This window comes from Chamaea fasciata, unplaced genomic scaffold (genome assembly GCF_029207755.1).
Source record: "Chamaea fasciata isolate MVZ Bird 193981 ecotype frontalis unplaced genomic scaffold, bChaFas1.0.hap1 SCAF_20, whole genome shotgun sequence".
NCBI lineage: Eukaryota > Metazoa > Chordata > Aves > Passeriformes > Sylviidae > Chamaea > Chamaea fasciata.
Window position 1 is genome coordinate 7,658,697 of NW_027094105.1, and position 24,471 is coordinate 7,683,167.

Here is a 24,471-nt window from a genome sequence, read left to right on the forward strand (position 1 = left end):
TCCCAGCTTGGTGCCGGTCCTTGCTGCCCTGGGACAGGTGGGATCCAGGCCAGGTGATCCCCAAATTTCCTCCCCAGCCACCTTGGGTGTAAGAGAAACCTCAGGTCAGGGCACTGCTCACCAGAAAAGGCTTTTTGAAGCAAAACCTGATCTTCCTGGCTTGGCAGGGAGGCAGAATGTTCCTTCACTCAGAACAGGACTGTGGCCACCCCTCCCCTGCCCTCCACCCTGCCAGAGGGAGGGCAGTCACCTCCTATTCAAGAGAAAAAAAAAACCACCTCAATCTTGTTTTTTAATGTTTTCAGTAAAATCAAAGCATTTCAGAGTTCACGCTCTTGCTCGCGGCACGAGGGTGAGGAATGGAAATCAGCTCTAAAGAGGGTATGACCCAAACAAACCTAGTCAGGGGAAAAACCAAGGGAAGAGCAGGGAGTGAGATTATTTCCTCAGGCGGGAGAAAGCTTCAGCAGAGAGCCCAGCGAGGGGACCAGAGCAGGGGCTGGTGGTGGGGAGCTGCTGATCCTCCCCTGCAGCACAGGCTGTGTGCGTGTGAGGGCAAAGCCTCCCTGCTGCCCCCCAGGCTGCCTCTGAGCTGCCAGAGCCTGCAGGGCTTTGAGCTCAGCCTCTGCCAGCACCCCCCTCTCTGTGGGGAGCTAAAAGGAGCCACCTCCAAGGTGACCTTTGGGGACATGCCACAAAGGAGCTGCCGGCGGATGGGGCCGAGGGCAGCTGTGGGGCCAGTGCCACCCCACACCACAGCCTGGGCCAGGAGCAGCCCAGAAAAACCGTGGCTGCCCCATCCCTGGAAGTGTCCCAGGCCAGACTGGATGGGGATTGGAGCAGCCTGGGATAGTGGAAGATATTTCTGCCCATGGAACCCACGGAATGAGATGGGCTTTAAGGTCCCTTCCAATGCACACTGTCCCATGATTCTGTGATTTGGACACACAAACTGCAGTGGCAGAGAAGAACCCACAGCGTGAGCCTGGGCCATGACCCTGCACTCCCGCCCCTTCCCCTCCTCCCCAGCAGAGTCCCCAGGACACAGCCAGGACGAGGTGACACCCATGGGAGTGGGGACAGCAGCAAGGCACCAGAGGGACGCCAGGTTTGGAGGGGCCAGCCGAATCAAGAGCAGAATTAGTTTAAAAAAATTCATTTCCAGGCAGCGTGAAACTACATTTGGGGGGAAAGAGTTTCCAGCAAAGTCAAAAAATGAAACCGCTCCATATGCAGTGAGACCAAACACGGTTTGCAGGCCAATTAACCCACGGAAAAGAATTCTTGCTGCAGTGGCACCGCTTCGCTCGGGAAACAGAGCATCAGAGCCTTTGGACTTTTTGGAATCTCTTCCTCCTCTCCCCTGTAATTCGACCCACATTGACATGAGGGTTCCAGGCGCTTGCCGGGCTCTTGCAGCAGAGCCCGGAGCCGGCTGGGGGCCGGGAGTTGAGCCGGCAGCTCCTCCGCCCTCTCGGCACCGCGGCGGCCGCTCAGTAAAAGCCCTTCACGCGTTTGTTGTCGGGGTCGAACGGGGACTTGGTGTGAGCTCGGGCCGGGAAGGTCACTCCCATCCGCTCCAGCTCGTAGCTGCCGCTCTTCACAAAATCCAGGGAAACCTGCGAGGCAGAGCCGTGGGAAAACTCCTGTAGGGTGCCAGCATCCTGCTCCACCCCTGGGCAAGCCCCCACCCGCCCCACACATCTGCTCTCTGCGGAAAACACGGCTCTGCCACCCCGAGAGGATGTGCGGAAGGGAGGAAGAGAACTGGCAAAAAAAGAGAACTGTTAAAAAAAAATTAAAAAATCAGTGTTTCAGGATTTTAGGTTTCTTTTTTTTTCCCCCTGTGGAGGTATAGGATGGAAAGAAAAAAAGGGAAAAGGAAAGGGGGAAAAGAAAGGAGAGGGGGAAGAAAAAAAGGAAGAGGGAAAAGGGAGAGGGAAAAGAGAGAAAAAGGCAGAGGAAAAGGAAGAGGGAAGGAAGAGAAAAAGGCAGAGGAAGAGGGAAAGGGAGAGGAAGAGGAGGACTAGGAGGAGGAGGAGGAGGAACATTCATCACTGGGAGAAAAGGGGGTTCCCAGGGGCAACTGGCCCACTTGCAAGCAAGAGCAGGAATCACAGCACACACACGGCTCTTGGCTGGCACAGACAAGGCCCCTGGAGATGTCACCTCTGTCCCCACAGCACGCTGCTTAATGAGGGCACCTGACTGATTATCCAGGGGTCTCCCAGAGTTAATTAAGAGCCTGCCCTGCCCCTATGGGTCACTGCAGTCTACAATATTAACTAATTTGCCAGGGCAATTAAATATTTGGTTGCAATTAACACCCGGGTCAGCACTTGAGCCGTGCATGGAGCTCACACAGTGACAGTGGGTGACACTGAGCCGTGACATCCCTCACCCTGCACGGGGCGAGCACGAGGGAGCTGCTGTCCCCTCTCCCAGCCCAGGTGACAGCAGTGGGTGGAGGGGCAGCCCCCGCGGGGCTCTGCACTCACCGGGCCCCCTGCAGGGTCACGGATGTAGCCGTAGGCGATGGTTTTGTCGATGGCAAATCCAAAATCCGCCCGGCGGATGTGGCCGACCACCTTGCCGTCCCTCCAGACCGCCTCCAGGCCGAACATGGGCACCTTCCTGCGAGGCAGGGGCAGAGCTGCCGCACCAAAGGCCCTCCACGGGCCAGAGGGGTCCGGCTGTGCCCCAACCCAGCCCACATGCCAGGGCTGCCACAGCCCACAGGCTCGTTCACCTCTCCCTGCCCAACCCCAAAATCCCTCCAGCCCAATTTGCAAAACCTCCCGCTGCTCCGGGTGAAACAAGATCAACAACCCCCTCACACCGCTCGCAGCTCCCACTAAACATCCAACGGGGAATTCACGGCGGGATTTAAACTAGAGATGGAATTAGAGCATGGAAAACAGCTGAGCTGGCTCACAGCCGAGCCCCACATTCATCCAGGTGTGGCACCTGTGTGTGCACAGCGCTGCGTGGGGGGGCTGCTCCAGGGGTGGTCCTGGCTCTGGGAGCTGCAGACCCAGCAGTGGTACTCACTCCTCTGTGGTAAAGCACACCAGGCGCCGGAAGATGCCCTTGGCCTTCTGAGCCTCCACAGCCTCCCGGCCCAGGAAGGGGATGCTGGTTTTCAGCTTGCAGGTGAAGGCCAGACCTGCCTCCAGCGGGGTGTCGTCGGGGCGCAGGTCTGCGTGCCAGTGCCTGTAGCCTGCAGGGAGCAAGCAGGGGTCACCCACTGATCCCTGTCACAGAGCCAGGACTAAACACTCCCCCTGCCCCCTGGACACGCACTGCCCTTCATTCACTTGGCCCTGGATAAAACACCCTCGAGAGGAGCCCACAGACAGGGGAATTCTCGAGAGGGGAGCCTCTTGAAAGGGGAATTCTCAGCATTCTGCCACCTTGAAGCTGAGAAAAATCTCCTTGCCCTGTTCCCCCGGCTGGAGAAGAAGCAGGGAGTGCTGCTGGAAGGAGAGCAAGGACCTTTCTCGATGCTGAGGCTGTCAATGGCTCTGTAGCCGGCGTTGGCGATGCCGTGCCGGGCTCCCGCCTGCATCACCGCCCGGTAAACCTTCACACAGTCAGCCCTGGGCACGTGCAGCTCCCAGCCCATCTCGCCCACGAACGACAGCCTCATGGCACGGACCTGCAAAGGCAAGAGGGCAAACAGCCCTGTGCTGGAGCCGGGCTGTGCAGCCTGGGAGAGGCCACGCCACTCCCACGTCAGGGGAAAAGCCAGCTTTGCCTGGGAACCTTGTGGAAGGCAGCTCTGTGCTCTCCTTTCTTGCACAAAGACAAGGTCAGAGTGAATTTCTCATCTCTGGACAACCTAAGCCTGGCACCTCAAACCATCAGTGCCAGGGGGCAGAGGTGGCTGCTGGCAGCATCCTCTGGCTACGGGTTCCAGAGCTGGGGTGAGATGTGATGCTCCAGCTCCAGCCGAGCTTTTGTCTCCCTCTGCTGATCCATTGAGACAGGGAAGGTGGTCCCCAGCAGGACTGTCCTGCTTTTGGGGCATCACTGCTGTCCCTCGCACAGGGATGTTCCCTTCTTGCACAGTGCTCCCACTGCAGAGGCCCCCAAAGGCTCCCGGGCAGGGGCTGAGCTCAGTGTCCTGACCCACATCCCAACCCCAGCAGGCAATGCTCAGGTTTCCCCACGGAGGTTGTGTCCCAAAGCTGTGCTGTCAGATCAGCTGCTCACCAAAGGCAAGAGGCTCCAAGGAGGAGTGAGCAGATCGGCACAAGGGACTCGCTGCTTCTCCAGAGAAGCTGCATTCCCGGGGATGGAGCCTGGCTGCAATCCCAGGGAACAACTGCCCTGCCTGTGCTCCACCAGCTCCTCACCCAGGCAGCCCTGCCTGCACCCTCCTGTTGTCCCTCTGAAATGGCCTCCATTCCCAAAGCTCCATTCCCAAAGCTCCATTCCCTCCACTCCCAAAGCTTTCCAGGCCAGCTGGGACCAGCCCAACTCAGACACCTTCCCTGGAGACAGCCCCTGGGTCTGAGCTGCCTTTCCCTCTGATTCATCCCATTGTATTTCTCCGCTTCCTCCCCCACAAAACCCCTCTGGTTCATCCTTTCGGGTACACATCCACCACAAACACTGAGCTGGCTTTGGGAGAGAGATTAACTGCAGAATTTTGCTCTGGATTGTGATCTGTCCTGTTAACAAAGCTGTTTCCAGCTCAGAACACACGTCCAGGCTGGTTCTGGTGGCCTTGGGGCTGGCCTGGCCGTGCTGGCTGTGGGTGTGCTTGGGGCAGAAGCTGCATTTTGCCATTTGCTGAGCTCTTACTCCAAGCAGAGCCGGGGCCAGCTGTGCTCTCTAATCCCGGGGACAAATGCAAACAGACACCAGCAGCTGCTGCCCAAAGCAGGCAGAAGTGCCCGAGGGCTGCCTGGGCTCTGTGCTGCCAGCATGGCCAGAGGGCAAGGCTGGGAACCCAAACCCATCCCTGCTATCCCAGAGCACAAAAATCACCTCCTCAGAGTTCAGGGCAGCTCGTAGGGAGCCTTAACCTCTGCAATAGGAACGGGGAGGAGGAAGGAACATGTAGGATGGGGAATTTATTTTGAGGCAGCCCTGCTCTGGTCCCTGGCACAGCCCCACAGTGAGGCACTAAGGCTGGCAGTGCCTTCTCCAGGAGCACAAGGGGCTCAGAGAAGCCTTTTCCCCTTCTCAAAGGTGTCATCTAATTAGGGAACAGCCAGAGAAGAGGCTGCTGCAAGCCAGCTTCCATCTTCATTTCGGCAGGAGATGCTCCGGGGATTGACAGGCAACTTCCCGGCTCATTAACCCCGTCTGTGACTGCAGCTAAAGTGCTCTTTACAATCAGGAGCAAGTTACTCCTGGGAGAAACTTTCTCTCAAACCTCCAGTGCTCCAGGGGAATGAGCAGCCCAGCAAGAGCAGTGCCCCACAGAAAAAAGGTGACTGGAAAACTGGGGAGCCAGAGATCAGCTCAGCACAGGCAGGGAGTGGGGTTGGCGCCGTGTGCGTGAAGGCCAGGCAGGATTCACATCCCACCACGGAGGGGAATGCTGAGGGCTGGACCCAGCAGCCCTGCTGGATTCCCATGGGAACAGCTCTTTCAGCTGGAGCTGTGCAATAGCGTCAGTTCCTGGGTTTTTGTGCAGCAATTCAAAAGCATTCTAGGTACTGTAGAAAATGAAAACCTGAATTTCCCCCTGTCTCCAGCAGTGAGATTCAAAAGGGGACCTTTCTCTGCTGTTCCATACAATGAGAGACTCTATATATAAACTCACAAACCAATCCATAATTTCCAGAGTCATTAACTCTGCTGGAACTCTCCTTTGACTCCAGCCGATTCTGTTCAACTACTGAGTTAATGCAGGAAAATCTCAGCGATAACTTTTTAAAGATGCTGGGTTCAGTTTAATCCCCCCGGAAGGTGATAATATCAGCCAAGGCTTCAGCCTGCTGCCCTGAGAAATCCTCCCACTCTAATTCCAGCGTGGGACGGGGTCCCCGGTGTTCATTGTCCAGTGGGACAAAGGAGACCTCCTGAAGGGTGGCCCTGGCAGCAGGCAGGGCGTCCCCTCCCAGCCCACACCCCTCAGGCAGGAGAGCTTTTCCCTGTCCATCGGGGAATTTACACTCCAAAGAACCCACCAAACTTCTGCCAGCTCTGCCTTCCTCGAAGGACCAGATTATTTATAACAAACTTGAAGTGAAATGCAAATAAACTCATCACAGCCTCGGAGACAGGAACATTTCTACACCTTTCCCAGGGGATCAGCAGATTATTACAAGATGATATCAGTCTGCTACAGGCTGACAAGGGGAGGATTAATGGGGACTAAAATCCAGCACTTTGGACAACCTGCAGCAGTGGGTTGGCTTTGAAGTCCTCCATGCCATGGTTCTCCTCCAAGGGACACTGAACTAGCCGTGGGATGAGTTGTTGGGCACCCAAAGCCCAGGGTGCACTGACGGCAATGGTTTGGAGATAATTCTCACTTGGGCAAAACCTGTGCCTCAGTTAAACCACCTTAAGGCCTGGCCAGGCTCTTGCTCACAAATCAAGAAGCTCTGATTTGATTTAGCAGCAATCCCTTCAGCAGGCAGCTGCAGCCGAATTAAAGCCATTTTAATTCTGAATGAAAAGTGGCCGCACGTGGCTTAACCCAATTTCCTTAACATCCAGCCTGCTGCAGCCCCTGGCTCTCCTGCTGCCTTTTATGAGATTTACTGCTTCACCTCCACCTCCTTCATCCCCCACCAGGCACCAGCCTGGGAGCCAGAGCGAGTCCTGGGCATGGTCCCTCCTCCCAGGCAGCTCAGCCGGCAGGAGAGGGATGCTCTGGGATCGTGGCCTGCCCAGGATTCCCACGGAAAGGAGGGGGTACAAATTCCACCCTCTCTTCGAAGTGTTTGAGCAACCACAGGAATATTTCACCTGGGATAAACATCACTGAGAAACCAGAGTTTGCAAAAGCTTTTCCCCCATACCCAGACTTGCCAGCAGCAGGTTTTCCCAGGACATTTCTCCTCTGAGAAAAATGACACTTCATGGTCACCGTCTCTTCTATTTAGGGTGTTTCAAGTGGGCTCAATCAACAGCTTCAGGGCATATGTGAGCCCTGAAGCCTGGGCAGAGCAGGATGATCTGTGCCTGTACAGGAGGCTTAGGGCTGTCAGGCTTCTCCTGTGATCAAACACAGCAGCTCCCAGCCTGCCCAGTCCCTGCTGCCAGTACCTGACAAGCTTTGCATTAAATTGTCCCCATTTTTTTATGAGGAGGGGGAAATGGGAAGTGTCTGGAGTGTCAGGCAGATCTCATCACCGGTGCTCGCCCTAATCCATGGAGGCATCTCTTGTTCCTCTGTCATCACTGCAAAGCCATGAGTCACCCTGTCCCTTCCACAAGCTCAGTGGTGACACCCTTGGGAGAGCAGGACGGCACCCGGCAGGCAGTCAGGGAGGGAAACACCCTTTTCTCACTCTGGGTTTTGGCCTTCTCCTACAAAAACCACGCCAAAACCTCTCTGCGATAAAGTGGAGGCAGACACATTCCTAACAGAGGGAGATGGCACAGTTTGCCCAGAGCAGCTGTGGCTGCCCCTGGATCCCTGGAAGTGTTCAAGGCCAGTTTGGACAGGGCTTGGAGCAACCTGGAATAGTGGAAGGTGTCCCTGCCCACAGCAGGGGGTGGAACAAATGATCTTTCATGTCCCTTCCAACCCAAACCAGTCTGGGATTCTCTGCTTGGCTGGTGGGTGCACAGAGCCCAGAGCTCCCTGGGCAGCTCAGAGAGGCCCCTTCCTACCTGGCATCCTGCAGCCGTGGTGATTTTGTGTGTGGAGAAGGGGAAGGCCTCGTTGTTGAGGTCGGTGTCCAGCACTTCTTGGAGGACAACACGGCTGTGGGGAAACAGCAGAGTGGGCACAGAGAGGGCGCTCAGCTGCCAGCCTGCCCTGAGGGGTGTCCCCAAAACTTGCTCCCTCATCTTGCTGGCTAGATAGACTGCTCACTCCAAAGAGGAGCTGAGGTAGCTGATGTGCAGCCTCGAAAGAAATTTCAGTTCCATGGAAGATGGAGTGACACCCAAACCAGATCAGCACTCATGGGGCTCACACCTTCCCCTGCCCAACAGGGGACCTGCACCGAGGCAAACCTCCTTCCACCCCTGCATCCCTCCTTCCACACATTCATCCCTACCTCCAACCCTGTATCCCTCCCTCCATCCCTCCATCACTCCAGTCCTGCATCCCTGCATCCCTCCCTCCAGCCCTGCATCCCTCTCTCCATCCCTCCAGCCCTGCATTCCTGCTTCCCTCTACCTCTGCATCTCTCCCTCCCTCCCTTCTTCCATCCTTCCCTCCATCCCTGCATCCCTCCTTCCACCCCTGCATCCCTCCCTGCATCCATCCATCCCTCCTTCCACCTCTCCCTCCATCCCTCCCTCCCTCTCTCACCTCAGAGGGCCCTGGATGCTCATCATGCCCAGCTCCTCGGAGCAGTCGAGGAGTTTGCACTGGAATTTCATGTCCTGCAGCACGGTGGTGATGTGGGACCAGTTGTGCTGAGCCACAGCCCCGCCGATGGCCAGGTAGTAGCCGTCCCCTGGAAGACAGCCCCGGGCAGCCTTTCAGGGCTCGGAGGGCTGGGCTGGTTGTGCTCTGCAGAGCCTCAAGTGCAGCCCTGAGCCTCTCCAGCTCGCACAGCCCTGGGTGGGGACTGCCAAATAAAGGGGAGGTTAAAGAGCAGTGCGAATAGGGAAGGTTTTGGGGCTCTGTTTTTTGTGGGGCTCAGCACAGTGAAAACCAAATGATCATTAATGGTGAAAGTGTGCGCGAGCATCACAGGAAAAAACTCCTGGAGACCAACAGCAAAAGCATCTGCACTTTTCACAGAATCACAGAATTTCTAGCCCCTGGATCCCTGGAAGTGCTCCAGGCCAGTTTGGACAGGGCTTGGAGCAACCTGGGAGAGTGGAAGGTGTCCCTGCCCACGGCAGGGGGTGGAACAAATGATCTTTCATGTCCCTTCCAACCCAAACCAGTCTGGGGCTGGGAGAGACCTTCAAGATCATCGAGTCCAACCCAGCCCTAACACCTCAACTAGATCATGGCACCAAGTGCCACATCCAGGCTTTTTTTAAACACATCCAGGGATGGATGGTGTCACTTTTGTCCCAGTACAGAACAGAGCCTCAAGCGTGGAGGCAGCTGTGAGCTGCAGGTGGGAGAAGGGAATGCTGCAGTGACCAGCCCATAACCAGTGTGGGAATTGTCCTGTGTGCAAGGATTTCACCTCTTCAGTAATCCCGGGTGGAAAAAATCACCAGGGATGGTGTTTGAGAGCTGATTAATATGTAATCAATCTTCCCTCTGTCTTCCCTGCCACCACCAAATTGCTCTCTGGTATTCTGTCATAATGATAATAAGTGCAGCCACCTACTGTAATTGGAAAAATAGACTTGGCTGTGATTAAACTCCTCCAGTGCCCGACAGAGCCTGCAGCTCTGCCAGCCACTTCCCACCCTGCTTCCCCTGCCAGTGTCCCAGACAGGAGGGAAAGAAGGATTCTCCCACCAGGGAGGGGAAAAATCGCTCCCAAATCAGCGTCCCCACGCTGCTGGGACAAACAGGGTGAGATTTGCCCCATGGCTCAGCTGCAGGTGACACAGCGTGGGGACAGGGCTCTGTGGCACCCGGTGCACACCCTGTGCTCGGCCAGAGCCCAGCTCAGCATCCTCCTAATGCCATTTCTGCCCCCAGGGCTGCTCTGCTGCCTTTCCATCCCCTTTAATTGCAGCTGATAAGGATTGGGACAGAGGTCAGAGCCGCCAGGCGGGGCTGGACAAACCCAATAACAGCGATGAGCGGCGCAGGGCCCCGGGGACAGGGACATAATCAGGTTACAGGGACCCAGGGACAGGGGTGGAAAAAGCCAGGTGGCTGCAATTAGGAAAATGCAATCAAAGCCCTGTGCCTGCAGCCCCTCCAGCACGGCAGGGAGGGAGGAGGTGCTGGAACAAACCTGCCCAGGACTGGAAAAGTCTTTGTGCCACACGCAGGTAGAGATATTATAAAAGAAAGGCTTTAAAAATTCAGGCCTTGCTTTGCTGAATTGCCAGCCAGCCTGTAAGTTCCCCGAAGAAAGAATCAAAGGAATGAAAAATCAGTTGACACAACAGCCTATTCTAATAAGAAAAATAAGACTGCACCTGCATAAACAATAGATCTGTCCCATGAGAATCCACAAGGGAAAAATGTAAACACCTGAGTAAAAGAGAGAGTCTTAGCACGCACACAAAAAACAGCTTTGCACCAATGAATTGAGTGGCAAGAAAACTACTAGCCAGTTAGAAAAAAACTGTATAAAAATGAGTTATGCGAATAAAGAATTGGCATTTCCTGGGTGAAGGAACTGAGTCCCATCATCTTATTAATGCAACGACTTTGTGTGCATTGAAAAAGGTTGAAAAGGCAGCGGGAAAGCCTGGGAATTCACTAATAATAAAGAAATAAATAATAAATAATAATAAATAAATAAAAATAGTAAATAAAAAATAAATAAAACATATAAATAAAAGTAATAATAAATAAATAAACGTAAATATAAAAATTAAAAACACTAAATGATGAAATAAATAAATAAATAAATAAATAAAGAGATAATTCACTAATAATAAACTGCGGGAAGGTGACCACAGCCAGAGCTCCGCCCTCCAGCATCCCCGGGCTCAGGGTTTTACCTTCAAAAGCGGGGGCCAGGGGTGAGCCCGGGGCGCCGGGGCTGATCCTGCTGACGGTCAGGTCGCTCTCCACGCCTCCCTGCCGGTTCAGCATGCAGGTGTACACGGTGGAGCCTGCGGGGACACGGGCAGAGGGGACATCAGCCGGCCCCGGCACGGAGAGGAGGCTGGGCAGCAGCAAAATGTGTCCCCATCATCAAATCACCCGCCCGGTTTTGTCCTGCCCGGCCCTGGCAGCACCAGCTGGGGGAAAGGAACGATGATTTTGTTCCCTTTCCTGTGTGAGGAGCTGGATTTGCATCCTTGGAAATGCTTCCCAGCCTCGGAAAAACGGGACAACAAACCACAGCTGGCGAGGGTTTGTGCTTGGTTTACTCCAGCACCCATCGCTCCTCCAGATGTGAGCCACAGCTGGAGCCAGAAGGAAACCTCCCTCCTTCATCCCCAGAGCACTGAGCCCCTGTGGAAGTGAGGCAGAATCCAGTCTATGGTGAGGACACGCTTCCCATCCCCTCCGCAAAGGCAGCTTTGAAAGGAAAAGGGTCTGGGTCCCCCTGGGCTGTTTTTGGGGCGAGATTTCCCCAGCAGAACGAGGAGCTGAGCCTGTACCTGGAGCTTTGCTCACGTCAGCACTGAACAGCCAGTCGGCTGCTTTCGTAGCTTCGGGTCCGACCAGGTAGAATTTCCCAAAATAAGACATGTCGAAGAGAGCCAGGGCGTTCCTGCACGTTAAACATTCCTTCTTGATCTGCAATTAGAGCAAACGCGGCGCTGAGGCTGAGCCGTGCTCTCAGCCCACGGAGGGAAACACAAATTAAACCATTTACATAACAGGAAACAGCGATACCGGGGCACTCGCCTGGTGCCTTTAAAGGCTTCAAAATGCTCCTGAAAGAATCAGGTGTTTGCTGGAGTGAGCCTGGCAGGCCACCCCGAGCGCCTGATCCCATTCCTCACCTCACTAACCCAGTGACAGTTATCATTAATAACACCCAAATTTTATCTAATTGAATTTCCCCCCCCCCAACTGGTCTCAACACTTTAGGAAAGCAGCAGCACAATTCCCACGGCCTCTCCCCTGAGGTTTCTGAGCACATTTCTCTTAATATTTTTGGGACTTTTTTCGCTGTTTCGGAGCTTCCCCTCCCTCTGAGCATCACCAGCTCCCCCCAGAGCAGGGATGGGGGACAGGTTCTGCTGCCTCTGAGTGCCCCCAGTTCCCTGGGAGTGTGAGGGGCTGTCAGCCCCACTCACGATGTCGTGGTGAGGGGGGAAGTCGAAGGTGTACTCGTCCCCCAGCAGGCGGTTGTAGCTGTAGTCCCTGTGGCGCTGGCGGCCGTAGGCGCCGTAGTAATCGTAATCCAGGACCTGGGGGAGCACGGGGACAGGGAGGAAGAGGATGTGAGGCCAAAGCCACAGGACTCCTTGTCATTTTCCCCCCCATTCCTATGGCTGTGGTGGTGGGTCCCCACCCACCAGGGATGGGTTCCCACCCTGATATCCCTGTCCATGGGGATGGATCCTCACTCCAAAATCTCTGCCCTTAGTGATGGATCCTCACCCAACATCCCTGTTCCATGGGGATGGGTCCTACCAGAGTGTCCCATCCCATGGGCATGAGTCTGACCACAGCATCCTTGCCCTCAGTGATGAATTGCCATCCCAATATCGCTGCGCTCAGGGATGGATCCTCACCCCAATATCCCTGTCCATGGGGATGGATCCTCACTCCAAAATCTCGGACCTCAGTGATGGATCCTCACCCCAACATCCCTGCCCTCAGTGATGGATCCCCACCCATCCCTGCCCATGGTGATGGGTCCTACCCCAGCTGGTCTCTGCAGGCTGAAGACCCCCCAAAACCCCAGGAGTTCTCACCGGGGCTGCTCCCCCGGGGTTGAACCAGCCAGGTCTCTCCCAGCCGTGCCTCTCCTGGAAAACACAGCCCTGTCGCAGCAGCTCCTACACAGAAGAAATGGGAACAAACAGCTTTTTTTTTGTAAAAAAAAAAAAAAAAAAAAAAAGCCCTTTCACAGCTTTTGGAGCAACATTTCAGGCTGCTCTCCTCGGGTGCAGATATGGGCTGGAGATCAGACTTGTCACCCCTTGGCTTTGGCTATCAACAGCCAAAATCAGCCCTGCAAGTTTGTCTCTTAAAACAGTGCCAAACCAAAGAGTTGCCTGATTTTTGTCCCCCTCAGGCAGGATGTTTTCCTCAAGGGTGGTCAAGGGGCAGAGAGGCACAGCTCAGCTCTGCACCCCACCAAAACTTGCCCTGATTACTGACCAAGAGATGCTACACGCAGAGAGCAAGACTCCCCACCATGTTTACAGAGTAATTACATAACAACATCTAATATTTATACAGCAACCTTCTCATCCCTCCTCTGTGCTCTCAGGAAAATCTCTCCGCACGCAATTAATTAAGGATCCATTAAGACATTTTTGTTTGGAGCCTCAGTCCGGAAAAAGAATAGATCTTGTTGAACATCTCAGAAATCACTCAGTGTCTATTTATAAAACACAGCACATGTTCTGGAGCTGCATGGATAAATAGCAGCCTGTCAGTCAAGTGGGCATCGCTTATTAGACGTGCTATTAAAAAATAAATTGCATCCTCAGTGACAGAAAACAACTGAGCTGTCAACCAAACACCGGGGGCTGGCGGGCAGGGGTGTCTGTTTTACTGCTCGAGCCTCTGCCCTGCAGTTGGAAGAGGAATGGTGTGATGTCAATCAGAGAGAAGCAGGAAAGGGCTCGGGAAATGTGGTTTTGCTGGGGCTGGGGCTGGGATGAGGCTCTGGTGCTGAGTCACGCTGAGTGTCTCGAGGAATTTGGGGGGTTCCGAGCTGCTGGTGCAGCAAAACACTGGGAATTGGGTTTTTGTCTCAAGTGCTGCGTCTTGAGAGCGTTCACCTCTGGATGGTTGTGTGGAGAAGGGGCTGGAGCAGCAGGGAGCCCTGGCTGGTGGCTCCAGGGAGCAAAACCACTTAGGGGGTGCTGGCAAAACCACCTCCAGAGAGGCACAGCCCTCTTTTCACACCTCTCCTTGTGCCCCAGCCTCACTCCATGCTGAGAGACGTTGTTTTGGGGAGAAACTGCTGCGAAATTGTGAGCAGGGCACGGTGAGCAGGGGCAGGAGATTCTGTGAGGATTCAGCATCCTCAGCCCTCTCTGCTGCCCCTGGGATGGACTCAGCCTCGGAGCTCTCCTCTCCCCTTTGCCCTTGCCCAGTGAGCATCACCAGGCTCTCAGTCCATACCTGCTGAGTTCAATATCATGGGAATGCTCAGGCTCTCTACCATTCAACTCCCCATGGCCCCAGAGCCCTCACAGTGAGCTTTGTCTCTTTATGTTGTCACTGGGAAAGTGAACAGTTGTACGGGGGGACGAGAAGTGTTTTGAAGGTTTCATTCTGACTCTTATCAATTCTTTTCATTCTTGTAACTTTGCTAATAAACCTGTCTTTATACCTTTAAGGTTGGAGCCTGCTTTGCTTCCCTCTTAGGAGAAAAGCAGCCGAAAATAAGTAAATAATTCTAAGAGACACTCAAACCACTACACTAATTTTAGGAAACAGGAGTTGAATGTGAAACCAGCACATGAATCTGGCAGGGATCTCTCCAGGATGGGTGGATGGGAGCACAGAGGTTTCGGGGAAGGACAGAGCTGCAGCCACTCCTCGTGAGCTCCTTTCTGCTGCTCTGAGGGCCAGCCCAGGTTTTTCCTCACCTCGTGCAGGGGGTCCTTCCTCACGTTGCGTCCTGCCAGGGGCTCGTCGTGGGGGAAGACGACGGAATAGTTCTTGGCGTAGGACTCGTGGCTGCGCTCCCGGATCCAGCGGTTGTTGTCGGTCAGGGAGTGGTGGAACCTCCTGGAAGGCAGGGAGATGGCAACACCTGGGTGAGCCCACCAGCTCACGGCCTTCTCACCCAGACCCAGCTGTGGACGCAGCTGCTGGTGGAAAATTGCTCTTCCTGCTCCAGTTTTGTGGGTAGGAGCAGAAGGGCCAAGCAGGGCTGGGTGCTGGCCATGCCACGGGGCTGACCATCAGAGCTGCAGCCCCCACTGAGCTCCCAGCCGCACGCCAGGAGCAGAAGACAGCCCTGCTGAGGAGAGGAAATAGAAAAAATACAAAACTTGAGGTTAATTCTGCCCCATTTCAACATGGGACCATGCAGCCCTGATGAAAGAATGAGCCCTGGACATTCCTTATATTTTACACCCAATTCTCCCCAGGCTGAAATATAAATAACCCCCAAATTATTTCCAATTCATTTGAAGTATTTTCATCTTTCAAACAGAAAATCTCCTTGAAGGAATGTGCCAGCTCAGCCCACGGTCAGGTTGTTAATCCCAGGGACCTGTAACTCACAGGGAGCAGCCTTGGGCACAAGTGGCGCCTTTCCCAGGGCTGCAGAAAGGGAGCCAGGCAGGGCATGAAAGACAAAATACCATTTCTGAGGGCTTTTAAAATGACACTTTCAGCTCCCCTCTTTGCTAGCTGGGTGCAGAGGAGAGGCAGGGCACGGGGCTGAGCCCTGCAAGGGGTACAAGTGATGCTCCCCAAGAGAGCAGCTGCCTCTTCTGCTGGCAGAAGGTGACACATGGCATGTCACCTGCACCCCTGGTTGCCCCATCAGCCTCAGCCCCTTCATCAACGAGCTGAGTTTTTGACAGCAGCAAGCGGGCAACAGCTGCCAGATGAAATATTTACAAGCAAATGTTCTGAGAGGATAAATATTGAAATGTGAGGAAAAGGGAGTTATTTAAAGAGGAGCTCGGTAATCGTCAGCAAAAGGAAGGGATGGGGCTGACAGTTTGATGACAGGGCACATGGGACACGGGAGATGTTTGGGTGGAAAGGCCCTGGCTGCTCTGAGCAGGGCTGGGGTCCCTTGGTGCGGGTCAGGGGGGCTGTGCTGGTGCCAACCCAGCCCCCAGCCTGGGATTTCTCCATCTCTGCATCCCCATCCCGAGCCCAGCTGGTGGAAGGGGGCAGCTGGAGGCATCTCCCCTGATCTCTGCAGGCCCCACAGCCCAAGCCAACGCGGCAGTTACCGGCTTGGCCACTAAAGCAAAGTGAGATTCTCAAAGCCTTGTCCCCGACAAGGTGGCTGCTGTCACCACAGCCCTGTAAGAAAGCCCAAACCCAAACAAAGACAATCAAGCAAGCCAAAAGCAATTACTGAGCCAACACCTGCACTGTCACAACTCCCTGCCCGGGTGGTGCTGCAGAGGGGGGGCCGAGCTAATCTTTGTGCTGTTGAAATCATCCCCCCCCCCAATTATTAACTTAGAGGATTAGGCACGGCACTAATTGAACAACAAAGCCCAAACGTAATTACCCCGTCCTTCCCCGTCGCCGAGATCTCCTCGTGCCTGATGGAAGCTGTTTGTGTGGGAGCGGAGTGAGGCAAATGAGATAAACCCCATGTGTGCGTTCATTAAACTGCGTGTAATTGATTCCAGCTCCTCAAAGGGACACGGGCTCTGCCTGGACACCCTTTGCTGATGCCAGCCCTGCCTTGGGAGCATCCCCAAGGAGCAGCAGGGAGGAGGGATGTCCGTGGGGGCAGCTGGGGCGCTCGGGGTGACTTGCCTGATGTCGTAGCCGTACATGTCCTTCTCCGGCCGGCCGCGGATGATCCAGTGAGCCAATTCCCTGCCACAGCCACCTCCCAGCATCATCCCTGGGGAGCGGGGGGGATAAAGATGAGGCCAGGAGGCCAAGCATGGCTGTGGAATGCCAGGATCCACCTGGGATCCATTGCCAGCAGGGTGACCACCTCAGGTCTCTCTTACCGGCGCTGTTGAAGCCACAGCCCAGGAAGAACCCTCGGACTTCTGGGGCTTCTCCCATGAGTGGTTTGTGGTCGGCTGTGAATGACTCTGGAAAGCAGAAAGGGGATCTGTCAGCCCAGGGCAGGAGGGGGTCACACACTTTTGGGACACGTCACACACTTTACAAACAGGTTTCCTGCTGCCTCCCGTGCTGACCTCATCCTGCTCCCAGAGAGGTCAACAGAACTGGACCAACACCGAGCACTTCCCAGCACGGGTTTTTGGAGTTAGGCTGCAAATTTGGGAAGCAAAACGAATTCCCCAAGAGAGGGTGTATGAGGCACTGTGAGGGCTCTTTTTCCCCTCCCAATCCTCCAGTCCAGGGAGCTGCACTGAACAGTTTGTTGCCATTTTAACATCTGGGCCCTGTTTCCTGTTGGTGTGTTCCGCCTTTGTCAATTCCTGCTGGGAAATTCCATGACTTTGAGCCTCTTGGTTCAGCTGAGGGAGGGCTGGGGGTGTCTCTCCTGCACTCATAATGTCTCCTGCTATTCCATCGGGCCATCAGCTGTGGAAATCCCTCTGCAAATCCTCACCAGGGAGGACAGCAAAGCCCCTGACAGAGCTGTGCAATCCTCCTCGCTGTTGGATGGTGGTCCATCCATCCATCCTTCCATCCACCCATGTAAAAGGAGAGAGGGAAAGCCGATTTCAGTGTGGTCTTTCCCCACTTAGCAATGCCCAGTCTGTTTCCCCTGATGTCCTCCAGGGAAGGCAGGAGCAGAGCCAGAACATTTCCACTGTCACCAGAGCAGCTCCTCACGTGCCGGTATCTCCGCACAGATATTCCAGGCTACAAACTCAGGGAGTTAATGGAGCAACAGCCAAAGCACCTCCCCTGCCAGCACAGCTGACTTTGCCCTGGGACAGGTGCTGAGGGCTCCAGGGACCTTGGCACAGTGACCACAGCAGAGGGGACAAAGCCTTGGCCATTTGCTTCAGCGTGACTCAGCTGCCACAGGCTGCTGGTTTCAATCAAGAAAGAGAAAAGGAGGAGAGCTGAGCCTTGGAAAATGACATTATTGTACTAGAAAGAGGAGATACTCATCTACCAGCAGCCAGCTCTGCTCAGCTCACACCGCAGTTAAATCAAACCACTGGACACAGGGCCAAGGTCTCCACCTCTTACAAGTCGTGTTTGATCTGCTGCAGAGCACGAGATGTGCCCCACTTTCCCCTCATACAACCCAAAGAATTTCCCTTTAAGTGCCTCAGCAAAATGGGCTTTTACTACCGTTGATTTTTTAGTGCCTAGTGGATTTTAAGGCCAAACCAAGTGTGCAAGGCTTGGGTTCAATGTCTGGCACCACCTCCAGCTGCCACTGCAGGGATTTAACTCCACACCAGACTGCCTGGGATGTAAATCTGGGTAACTCTACCATCATTGGACCAGGAGCAAGTAGAAAAAATAATTATAGAAGATAACACTTGGTAAAATAACAGCCACTGCTTAAAAACCTCTGCATCTTAATTTTCCAGTCCAGCAGCCACAACATCAGCTGAAAACCTGGTCACTCCCAGACTGGACCAAGGCAATCAGCTCCCCAGGGAAATGGTTTTAAACTGAAAGAGGGACGATTGATATGATAAGAAATCTATAAGATTATAAGAAATTATAGACAGAAGTTGTTTACAATGAGGATTGCGAGGCTTGGGCACAGGGTGCCCAGGGAAGCTGTGGCTGCTGCATTCCTGGAGGTGTTCAAGGCCGTGTTGGACAGGGCTTGGAGCAACCTGGGATAGTGGAAGGTGTCCCTTCCCATGGGATTGAAGCTGGAATTGGATAATCTTTGAAGATCCCTTCCAAGTCAAACCACTCTGTGAGTCTCTGAACATGTGGTTCTATTTCTCCACCCAGGCTAGGCCTGGAATGCCACCCCTTGGAAGATGCCACCACTGCAGCCAGACCAGCAGCACTTTCTCTGCATTCAGGGAGTTTTTTCTTCTCCCCAGGCTATAAAGTTTCCCGGTGCCTCCAGCAAGACCTTCTGAGAAACCCAGCCACCACAGTGCCACCACAGTGCCACCACAGTGGTCACCACAGTGGTCACCACAGCCACGTTACCTGGCCCGCAGACAGTGGATTTAATTCCCGTTTTCTCCAGAACTGGCACTCTGTTGACAGCACCTTCAATGTGTTGCATGAAAACGTCCCAGTCCAGGTCAAAGAGGCCAAAAGCAAATTTTTCAGATACCTAAAGGTGAGAAGCAGGAATCAGGACACAGAACAGAGGACGGCTGATGGTGTGAGACCTCCTCATCTCTGGCAGCCTCGGAGAAGATAAATCGAGGCTGCATTGAATCTCTGGGATTTTGGGGTTTTCTTGAACCACCCAGACAAACCTGAAGTCTGAATTAAGGATAGAGGGATGGGCACAGCGGCTTCTGGCTCTCCTGTTGCCTCTGCACTGCATATCTGTGCCACAGACAGCCCCAGAGGGGAGATGCTCCCCCCTGCTCTCCCCAGCAGCCACCAGAGGTTGGTACCTGCAGAATGCGGGGGCTGAGCACTCATGTCTGCGCCCACTCCTCCGAGGTGGCTTCCCTGGAAACCTGCCTCGTTCCCCCAGAAAACCTCCCTGCTCCGCTCACCTCCTCCCAGAAGATGGGGTTTGACTCATATCCACCCACGGAAAGGGCATCGCCTTGGAGACGGAGATAGACCGAGGCGTCGTGATCACGAACGTTTGGCATGTTCTGAAAAACGGGGAGGGGTCAGAGGAGGCCAAGAGCCACGGGGACACCCCTACAGCACCCAGCGAGGTCCAGGGCACAGCGTGGGCACCTGCAGCCATGACCCGAGAAGGGTGGGATGCCAAATGGCCCCGTGGGTTCTCCCTCAGCGCCGAAATTTGGGCGCCTGCATTGCCCCAAGAGGAAAGCACCCAGCTCAGCCCCAGCCGAGCTGGCCAAACCACGGGCAGAGCAGCTTAGCCAGATGCCTGAGCAGCACCCAGGGGTGCCCTGGGGACGGGGAGCAGCCCCTGTGGTTGATCCTAGCTCAGGAATCATCACTCCTCTGCCACCCGCCTCTGCAGGAGGATGCAGCAGCTCGTGGCGCGCAGGCAGCGGTGCACGAAGAATGAGGGATTTGTTCTCGTGAATAATGGATGGGGAAACATTTAGATAACACTGAAGGATCGGTGTAGGGCCTACTGCAACCCGTGTTGACAAGTGGAATTAAGTGGATTGAACAGGAGGCAGCGAGGTCTGCGAGCTGCAGCCTCCTCTCTGAAGTCTTTCTCACTGCGTACGGCACAGAGGAGTCACTGGGACAGAAATGTAATCATGGACCACGGCGCTTTTTACAACGAGACACCTCGTGCTGAAAGGTCAGGCACAGACCGCGTCAGCAGGATGGAAACTAATTAATGTGTCACCCTCAGAGAGCTGGGGCCTGAGAGAATGGAGCCTCCTTCAACTCCTGAGCAATTCTCCACGGCCAGATGGAAGGAACAAATTTATTGGGGCAGTTTAGAAACGCTTGGAGAGCTACACCTCTGCCTGCCAGGGCTGGGGCTTGAATGAAAGGGTCTGCGATCTTTGTGAATGCTGCTGTCAGACACCAAACACAGAGATCCTGAGGGGAAAAAATAATTATCCTGCCAGTTGTAACCTCGTTAAATATTAAATCTGGCTCTGTTCAGGGCGGTCTGACAGCCCTGCTGAGGGTGTGCACTTCCCTGAGAGCAGAGCCTGACTTGGCAGGAACGAGGAGATCCCACAGGTTGCCCTGGAGGTGACAGGGATCCTTCTGCCCTTCCAGCCCTGTCCCCCAGAGCAGAGGAGCCGAGCTGCAGCTGCTCAGGACTGACCTGGATGCCCTCGATGCGCTCGGTCACCACGTAGGCGTGGTGCATGGCCACCAGCGGGACACGCACCCCTGCCAGCCGGCCCAGCGCCCGTGCCCACACTCCTGCAGAGACAACAACCCCGTACTGAGCTCCTCTCCACCCCCCACACGCTCAGACAGCTGCAGGGGGCAGCCAGGCAAGGGACAAGGGCTGCTGCAGACTTTCCTCCTCAGGAGAGCAAAGCCACCCGTGAGCTGCGGCCGCTGTCCCAATCCCACACCCTCCCCTGTGCCCTGCCCCCGTACCTGCACAGTTCACCACGCAGGGAGTCTGGATGGTCCCGTGGGCTGTCTCCACTGCGTGCACCCTCTTCACGCCAAAATCATCAGTTCTCACCTGGATGCCCGTGACCGGGCAGTTCTCGATGATCTGGTGGCAGAGGAAGGGTGGCAGAGTCACAGCAGGGTCACCAGGGCAGGGGGACAACCTGCCTCACCTGACGTGCAGCCCCCAAAATCTGGGAAAAGTGAACCTAAGCAGTGCTCTGAGTGCCTTGTCTTGCTCCTAAAGATCTCTTTTCCACCCTCTGTTTCCCCTGGATCTCTTGGCTCCTGCCGGCTTGGCCACTGTGACCCAACCAAGGGGACATCACCCTTCTGGGGGAACGACCCAGATTTGCAGGAGCAGCTCTGCCCCGGTGGGAAAGGAGGAGGGGATGAAACCAACGGGCATTAATGAGTAAATGACTAATTAAGGACTACCGTAGCTCCTCTGGCAGTTGCTGCTCTGGCAAGGGTTGAGCAGGTGCCAGCGGGGTCCATGGTGCCATCCTTGGGGACGTACAGGGTGCCATAGAGGTCATCAATGTTCATCAGAGGGTACAAGTCCTTGGTCTGTGACGGGGTCAGCACGTGGGACTCCACACCATACACCTTCCCCAGCTGCCAGGACAGGAAAACCAGGAGCTCAGGTGAGGGATAAAATCTTTGCTCATCACTTGCTGCTGAAGGAGGAGGAGGAGGAGAATCCCATGACACCTTCAGCTCCCAAACCTTAAATCCAGCCTGGGGTGATGCTCAGATTTCAAGGAATACGGCCCTGCTTTCAAACTCAAGCTGTCTGTGCAGCTGGAAAAAATGATGCTGCGCAATGGGGAAAACGATGCTACCGCTATTTAAACGCTCAAAAATCCAAGGCTGGATTTGATTTTGCCAGCTTTGGAGGAGTTGGACAGATTTTGGCTGCCTCATGCAAGTCAGGAGGCCACCCTGGAAGGATCAATTCCCAGTTCTCCTCGCTGCTGTCCAGGTGGGAAGGCAGTGAGGGATGGGACATTGAGCGACCTGAGAGCTCCACAAAAACCACCCCCTCCTGCAGCCCACCCTGCCGGGGCTCCTCCCTACCGACATGAGCCTTTTGTACTCATCCAGGCGCTGCTTGTTGGAGGCGATGAAGAGCCCCCCGTTCTCCACCCAGCCCGTGTGCAGCCCGGTCTCGGCGGGCAGATCCCGGCTGACCACATCCCTCGTGTGCGCCAGCAGCTCCACTTCCACATCGCTGGGGCGCAGCTGCCACAGGAGACCTGCGGGGGACACGCACAGGGTGGCACCGACGCTCTGTCACCTCTCTGTCCCCCGGAGCGGGGGGTCCCCGGGTCCGACGCGTGTCCCGTGTCACCCTGCGGGGCTCGTGCTCCATCTCGTGGATTTGTGGGAATGCTACAAAGCGCCGGTTTTCTGGTCTCTTTGGGCGTGAAATGCATGGGGGGAAAGGGGTTCTGGGGTGGATGGACCCTAACAGTGGAAAAAAAATTATAAATATAAATATAAATATAAATATAAATATAAATATAAATATAAATATAAATATAAATATAAATATAAATATAAATATAAATATAAATATAAATATAAATATAAATATAAATATATGCGTGTTTGTGTGTTTGTGTGTATATATATATATGTATGTGTATGTATGTATGTGTATATATATAAAAGTAGCTCTGCTTCCCTGCCAAAGAAAAGTGGTTTAAAAAGGAGGTGGGGAGAAACTGGAAGGAAAGGGTTTCCTTTTCCTGCAGCCACATAAATCTTGGAGGGGGGAAAAAAGAAATTTAAAAAAAATAGAAAAGGAAATTTGGGGGACTTTAAAAAAAATTTTATGGCAGAAGGAAAACCAGAAATTCTCAGCACTTAAAGCCAAAACTCTCCAGCACATCCGGACGCAGCCTGTACAACCCCAGGGACAGCAGCACATCCCGCAGCATCCCCGTGCCCACCCCGGGCGGTGTCCCCGCCGCTCACCCGCCGTGTGCCAGGTGGTGCCCGAGGTCAGGCGGTCCCTCTCCAGCAGCACCACGCCGCTGAGCCCCATTTTGGCCAGGTGATAGGTGGTCTGGCAGCCCAGGCTGCCGCCGCCCACCACCACCACCTGTGCCGAGGCGGGCGGGGGCCGGCTGGGCTCGCCGCTCCCGGGACCCTCCTCCTGCAGCGTCTTCTGGTACGGGACGCTCTTCTTGGCCGTGGGGCCCGCGGCGCTGCTGAAGGGCCGGGGGCTTCTCCAGGGGGCTGGCAGGGGGGCAGCTGCCCGCCAGGCACGGCTCACGTAGGACATCTCCACCTGCAAATCCCCAGATCGCCCCCGCTGGATCCCTCTGCTCAGCTCAGCGCCCATCCCGGGATGCTGCGCAGAGGTTGAGGCAGCCCTGGGGCACATCCCTGAGCGGGATCCCTGTCCGGCGGGGAAATGGGATCCCACCCTGTCCAGCAAGGAGATGGAATCCCACCCTGTCCAGCCGGGAAATGGGATCCCAGCTGTGTGTGCAGCCCCCAAACACCCTCCAGAGGGGCCCCCTTAAAAAAGGGAATTCCCAGAGCACGGCAACCCCGTGCTCGCTCATGCCTCAAGAAACCACTTTATTTTCCCCACATTATTTTTCCCCGCTGGAATTCAGGAGCTGTTTGGCCACAGAGAAGGTGCCAGGTTTGCTCCCTATCAGCGGGTGGGGCAGTGGCTGCAGGGGGAGAATCGGGGACAGATCCTGCCTGTGGACAATGTAAACCCTGTGCAGGTCCTGCCTGAGCACACGGCTCGGCATTTGCTCCTGGAACAAGATTTTGGGTGCACACGAGGGGTGAGGTGGGGCCAACACAGACCCCCCTGCACAAGCCACAGGCCATGAGCAGGGTCTGCCCTGGGGATCACCCCACTGGGACCCCCTGCTCGCTGCCACGCGGCCACCAGAGCACCCGCTGTCCCCCCCATTGTCCCCCCAAGCTTCAGATTCCCACTTGGGAATCCTGTGACAGCCCATGGCACATTCCCACCGGGCACCACTCACCAGCAAGGCTCACTCCGGGCTGACTTTCCCTGCCGGGATGTCGTGGGGCCCCTGCCTTCCTCTGATGCTCTCCTCCTCCTCCTCCTCCTCTTCCGTCCCCTTGGCCCCTGCTGCAAAAAATATTAACCAGCACTTGGAGGCGAGCGGAGCCAGCCCGAGCGGACAGAGAAGAGGGACTCACCTCCCTTGTCCCCCCTCCTCGTGGCTCTGCTGCTTCCCAAGGAAGACAAAAAGCCCGGCAGAGAGGAGAAATTCAAAACAGGGAGGAAAATGCTGCTTTTTTCCCCCGGCTCGGTGCTCGGCAGAGAACAAACAGCCCAGCTGGGGCCAGGGGGACTCGCAGCCTGCCGGGCTGGCTCGGTGCTGGCTGGAGCTGTCAGCTGGATGCCAGAGAGCAAACACGGTGAGGAAAGGCACCATCTGACCCTCCTGCCGCAGTTCCCAGCGGCTCCAGTCAAAGAACAGAGTTAAAATTAATTTACACCTCTCCTAAGCCAGATCTGAGAGTTCAAAGTGAAGGCGGCAACACCAAAAAAAAAAAAAAAAAAAAAAAGAATGAAAAAAAATATTTAAATTTGAGTTGGGTAGAAAAATAAGGGTTTGATGTAGATCTCTAAACCTGAAGGTTTGTTGTTGCTTCAGCTCAGGGCTCAGCCCTGGGATTAGGGCCTGTTTGGGCAGGACACAGAGATTCTGCTGAAGGGCCTCACGCTGGTATCTTGGAGAAGCAGAAGTCGGGGTGGAGTCAGGGTT

At 54.9% G+C, this 24,471-nt stretch overlaps 1 protein-coding gene across 3 annotated transcripts; it reads right to left on the minus strand.

Moving 5' to 3' along the window:
- Positions 1–37: 37 nt before the first annotated feature.
- SARDH (sarcosine dehydrogenase) lies at positions 38–23,941 on the minus strand. 3 transcript variants are annotated; one of them, XR_010723523.1, is made up of 23 exons: positions 23,900–23,941; positions 23,719–23,828; positions 22,682–22,997; positions 21,779–21,957; positions 21,137–21,316; positions 20,681–20,804; positions 20,397–20,497; positions 19,174–19,278; positions 18,647–18,776; positions 16,543–16,629; positions 16,340–16,430; positions 14,470–14,611; positions 12,616–12,699; positions 11,992–12,105; positions 11,347–11,485; positions 10,738–10,851; positions 8,453–8,600; positions 7,804–7,897; positions 3,496–3,658; positions 3,052–3,220; positions 2,499–2,634; positions 279–1,619; positions 38–81 (listed from the first exon to the last, which is right to left on the minus strand). XR_010723523.1 is itself a non-coding variant. In XM_066201284.1 (22 exons), the coding sequence occupies exons 3-22, from the start codon at positions 22,989–22,991 to the stop codon at positions 1,494–1,496; spliced, it is 2,736 nt and encodes a 911-aa protein (XP_066057381.1). In that variant the 5' UTR covers positions 22,992–22,997; positions 23,719–23,825; positions 23,900–23,923; the 3' UTR covers positions 211–1,493. The 3 variants fall into 3 exon arrangements, 1 of the variants encoding a protein (XP_066057381.1); XR_010723522.1 differs by having other exon boundaries at positions 23,719–23,825; positions 23,900–23,923; XM_066201284.1 differs by lacking the exon at positions 38–81 and having other exon boundaries at positions 211–1,619; positions 23,719–23,825; positions 23,900–23,923.
- Between the last annotated feature and the right edge of the window lie 530 nt (positions 23,942–24,471).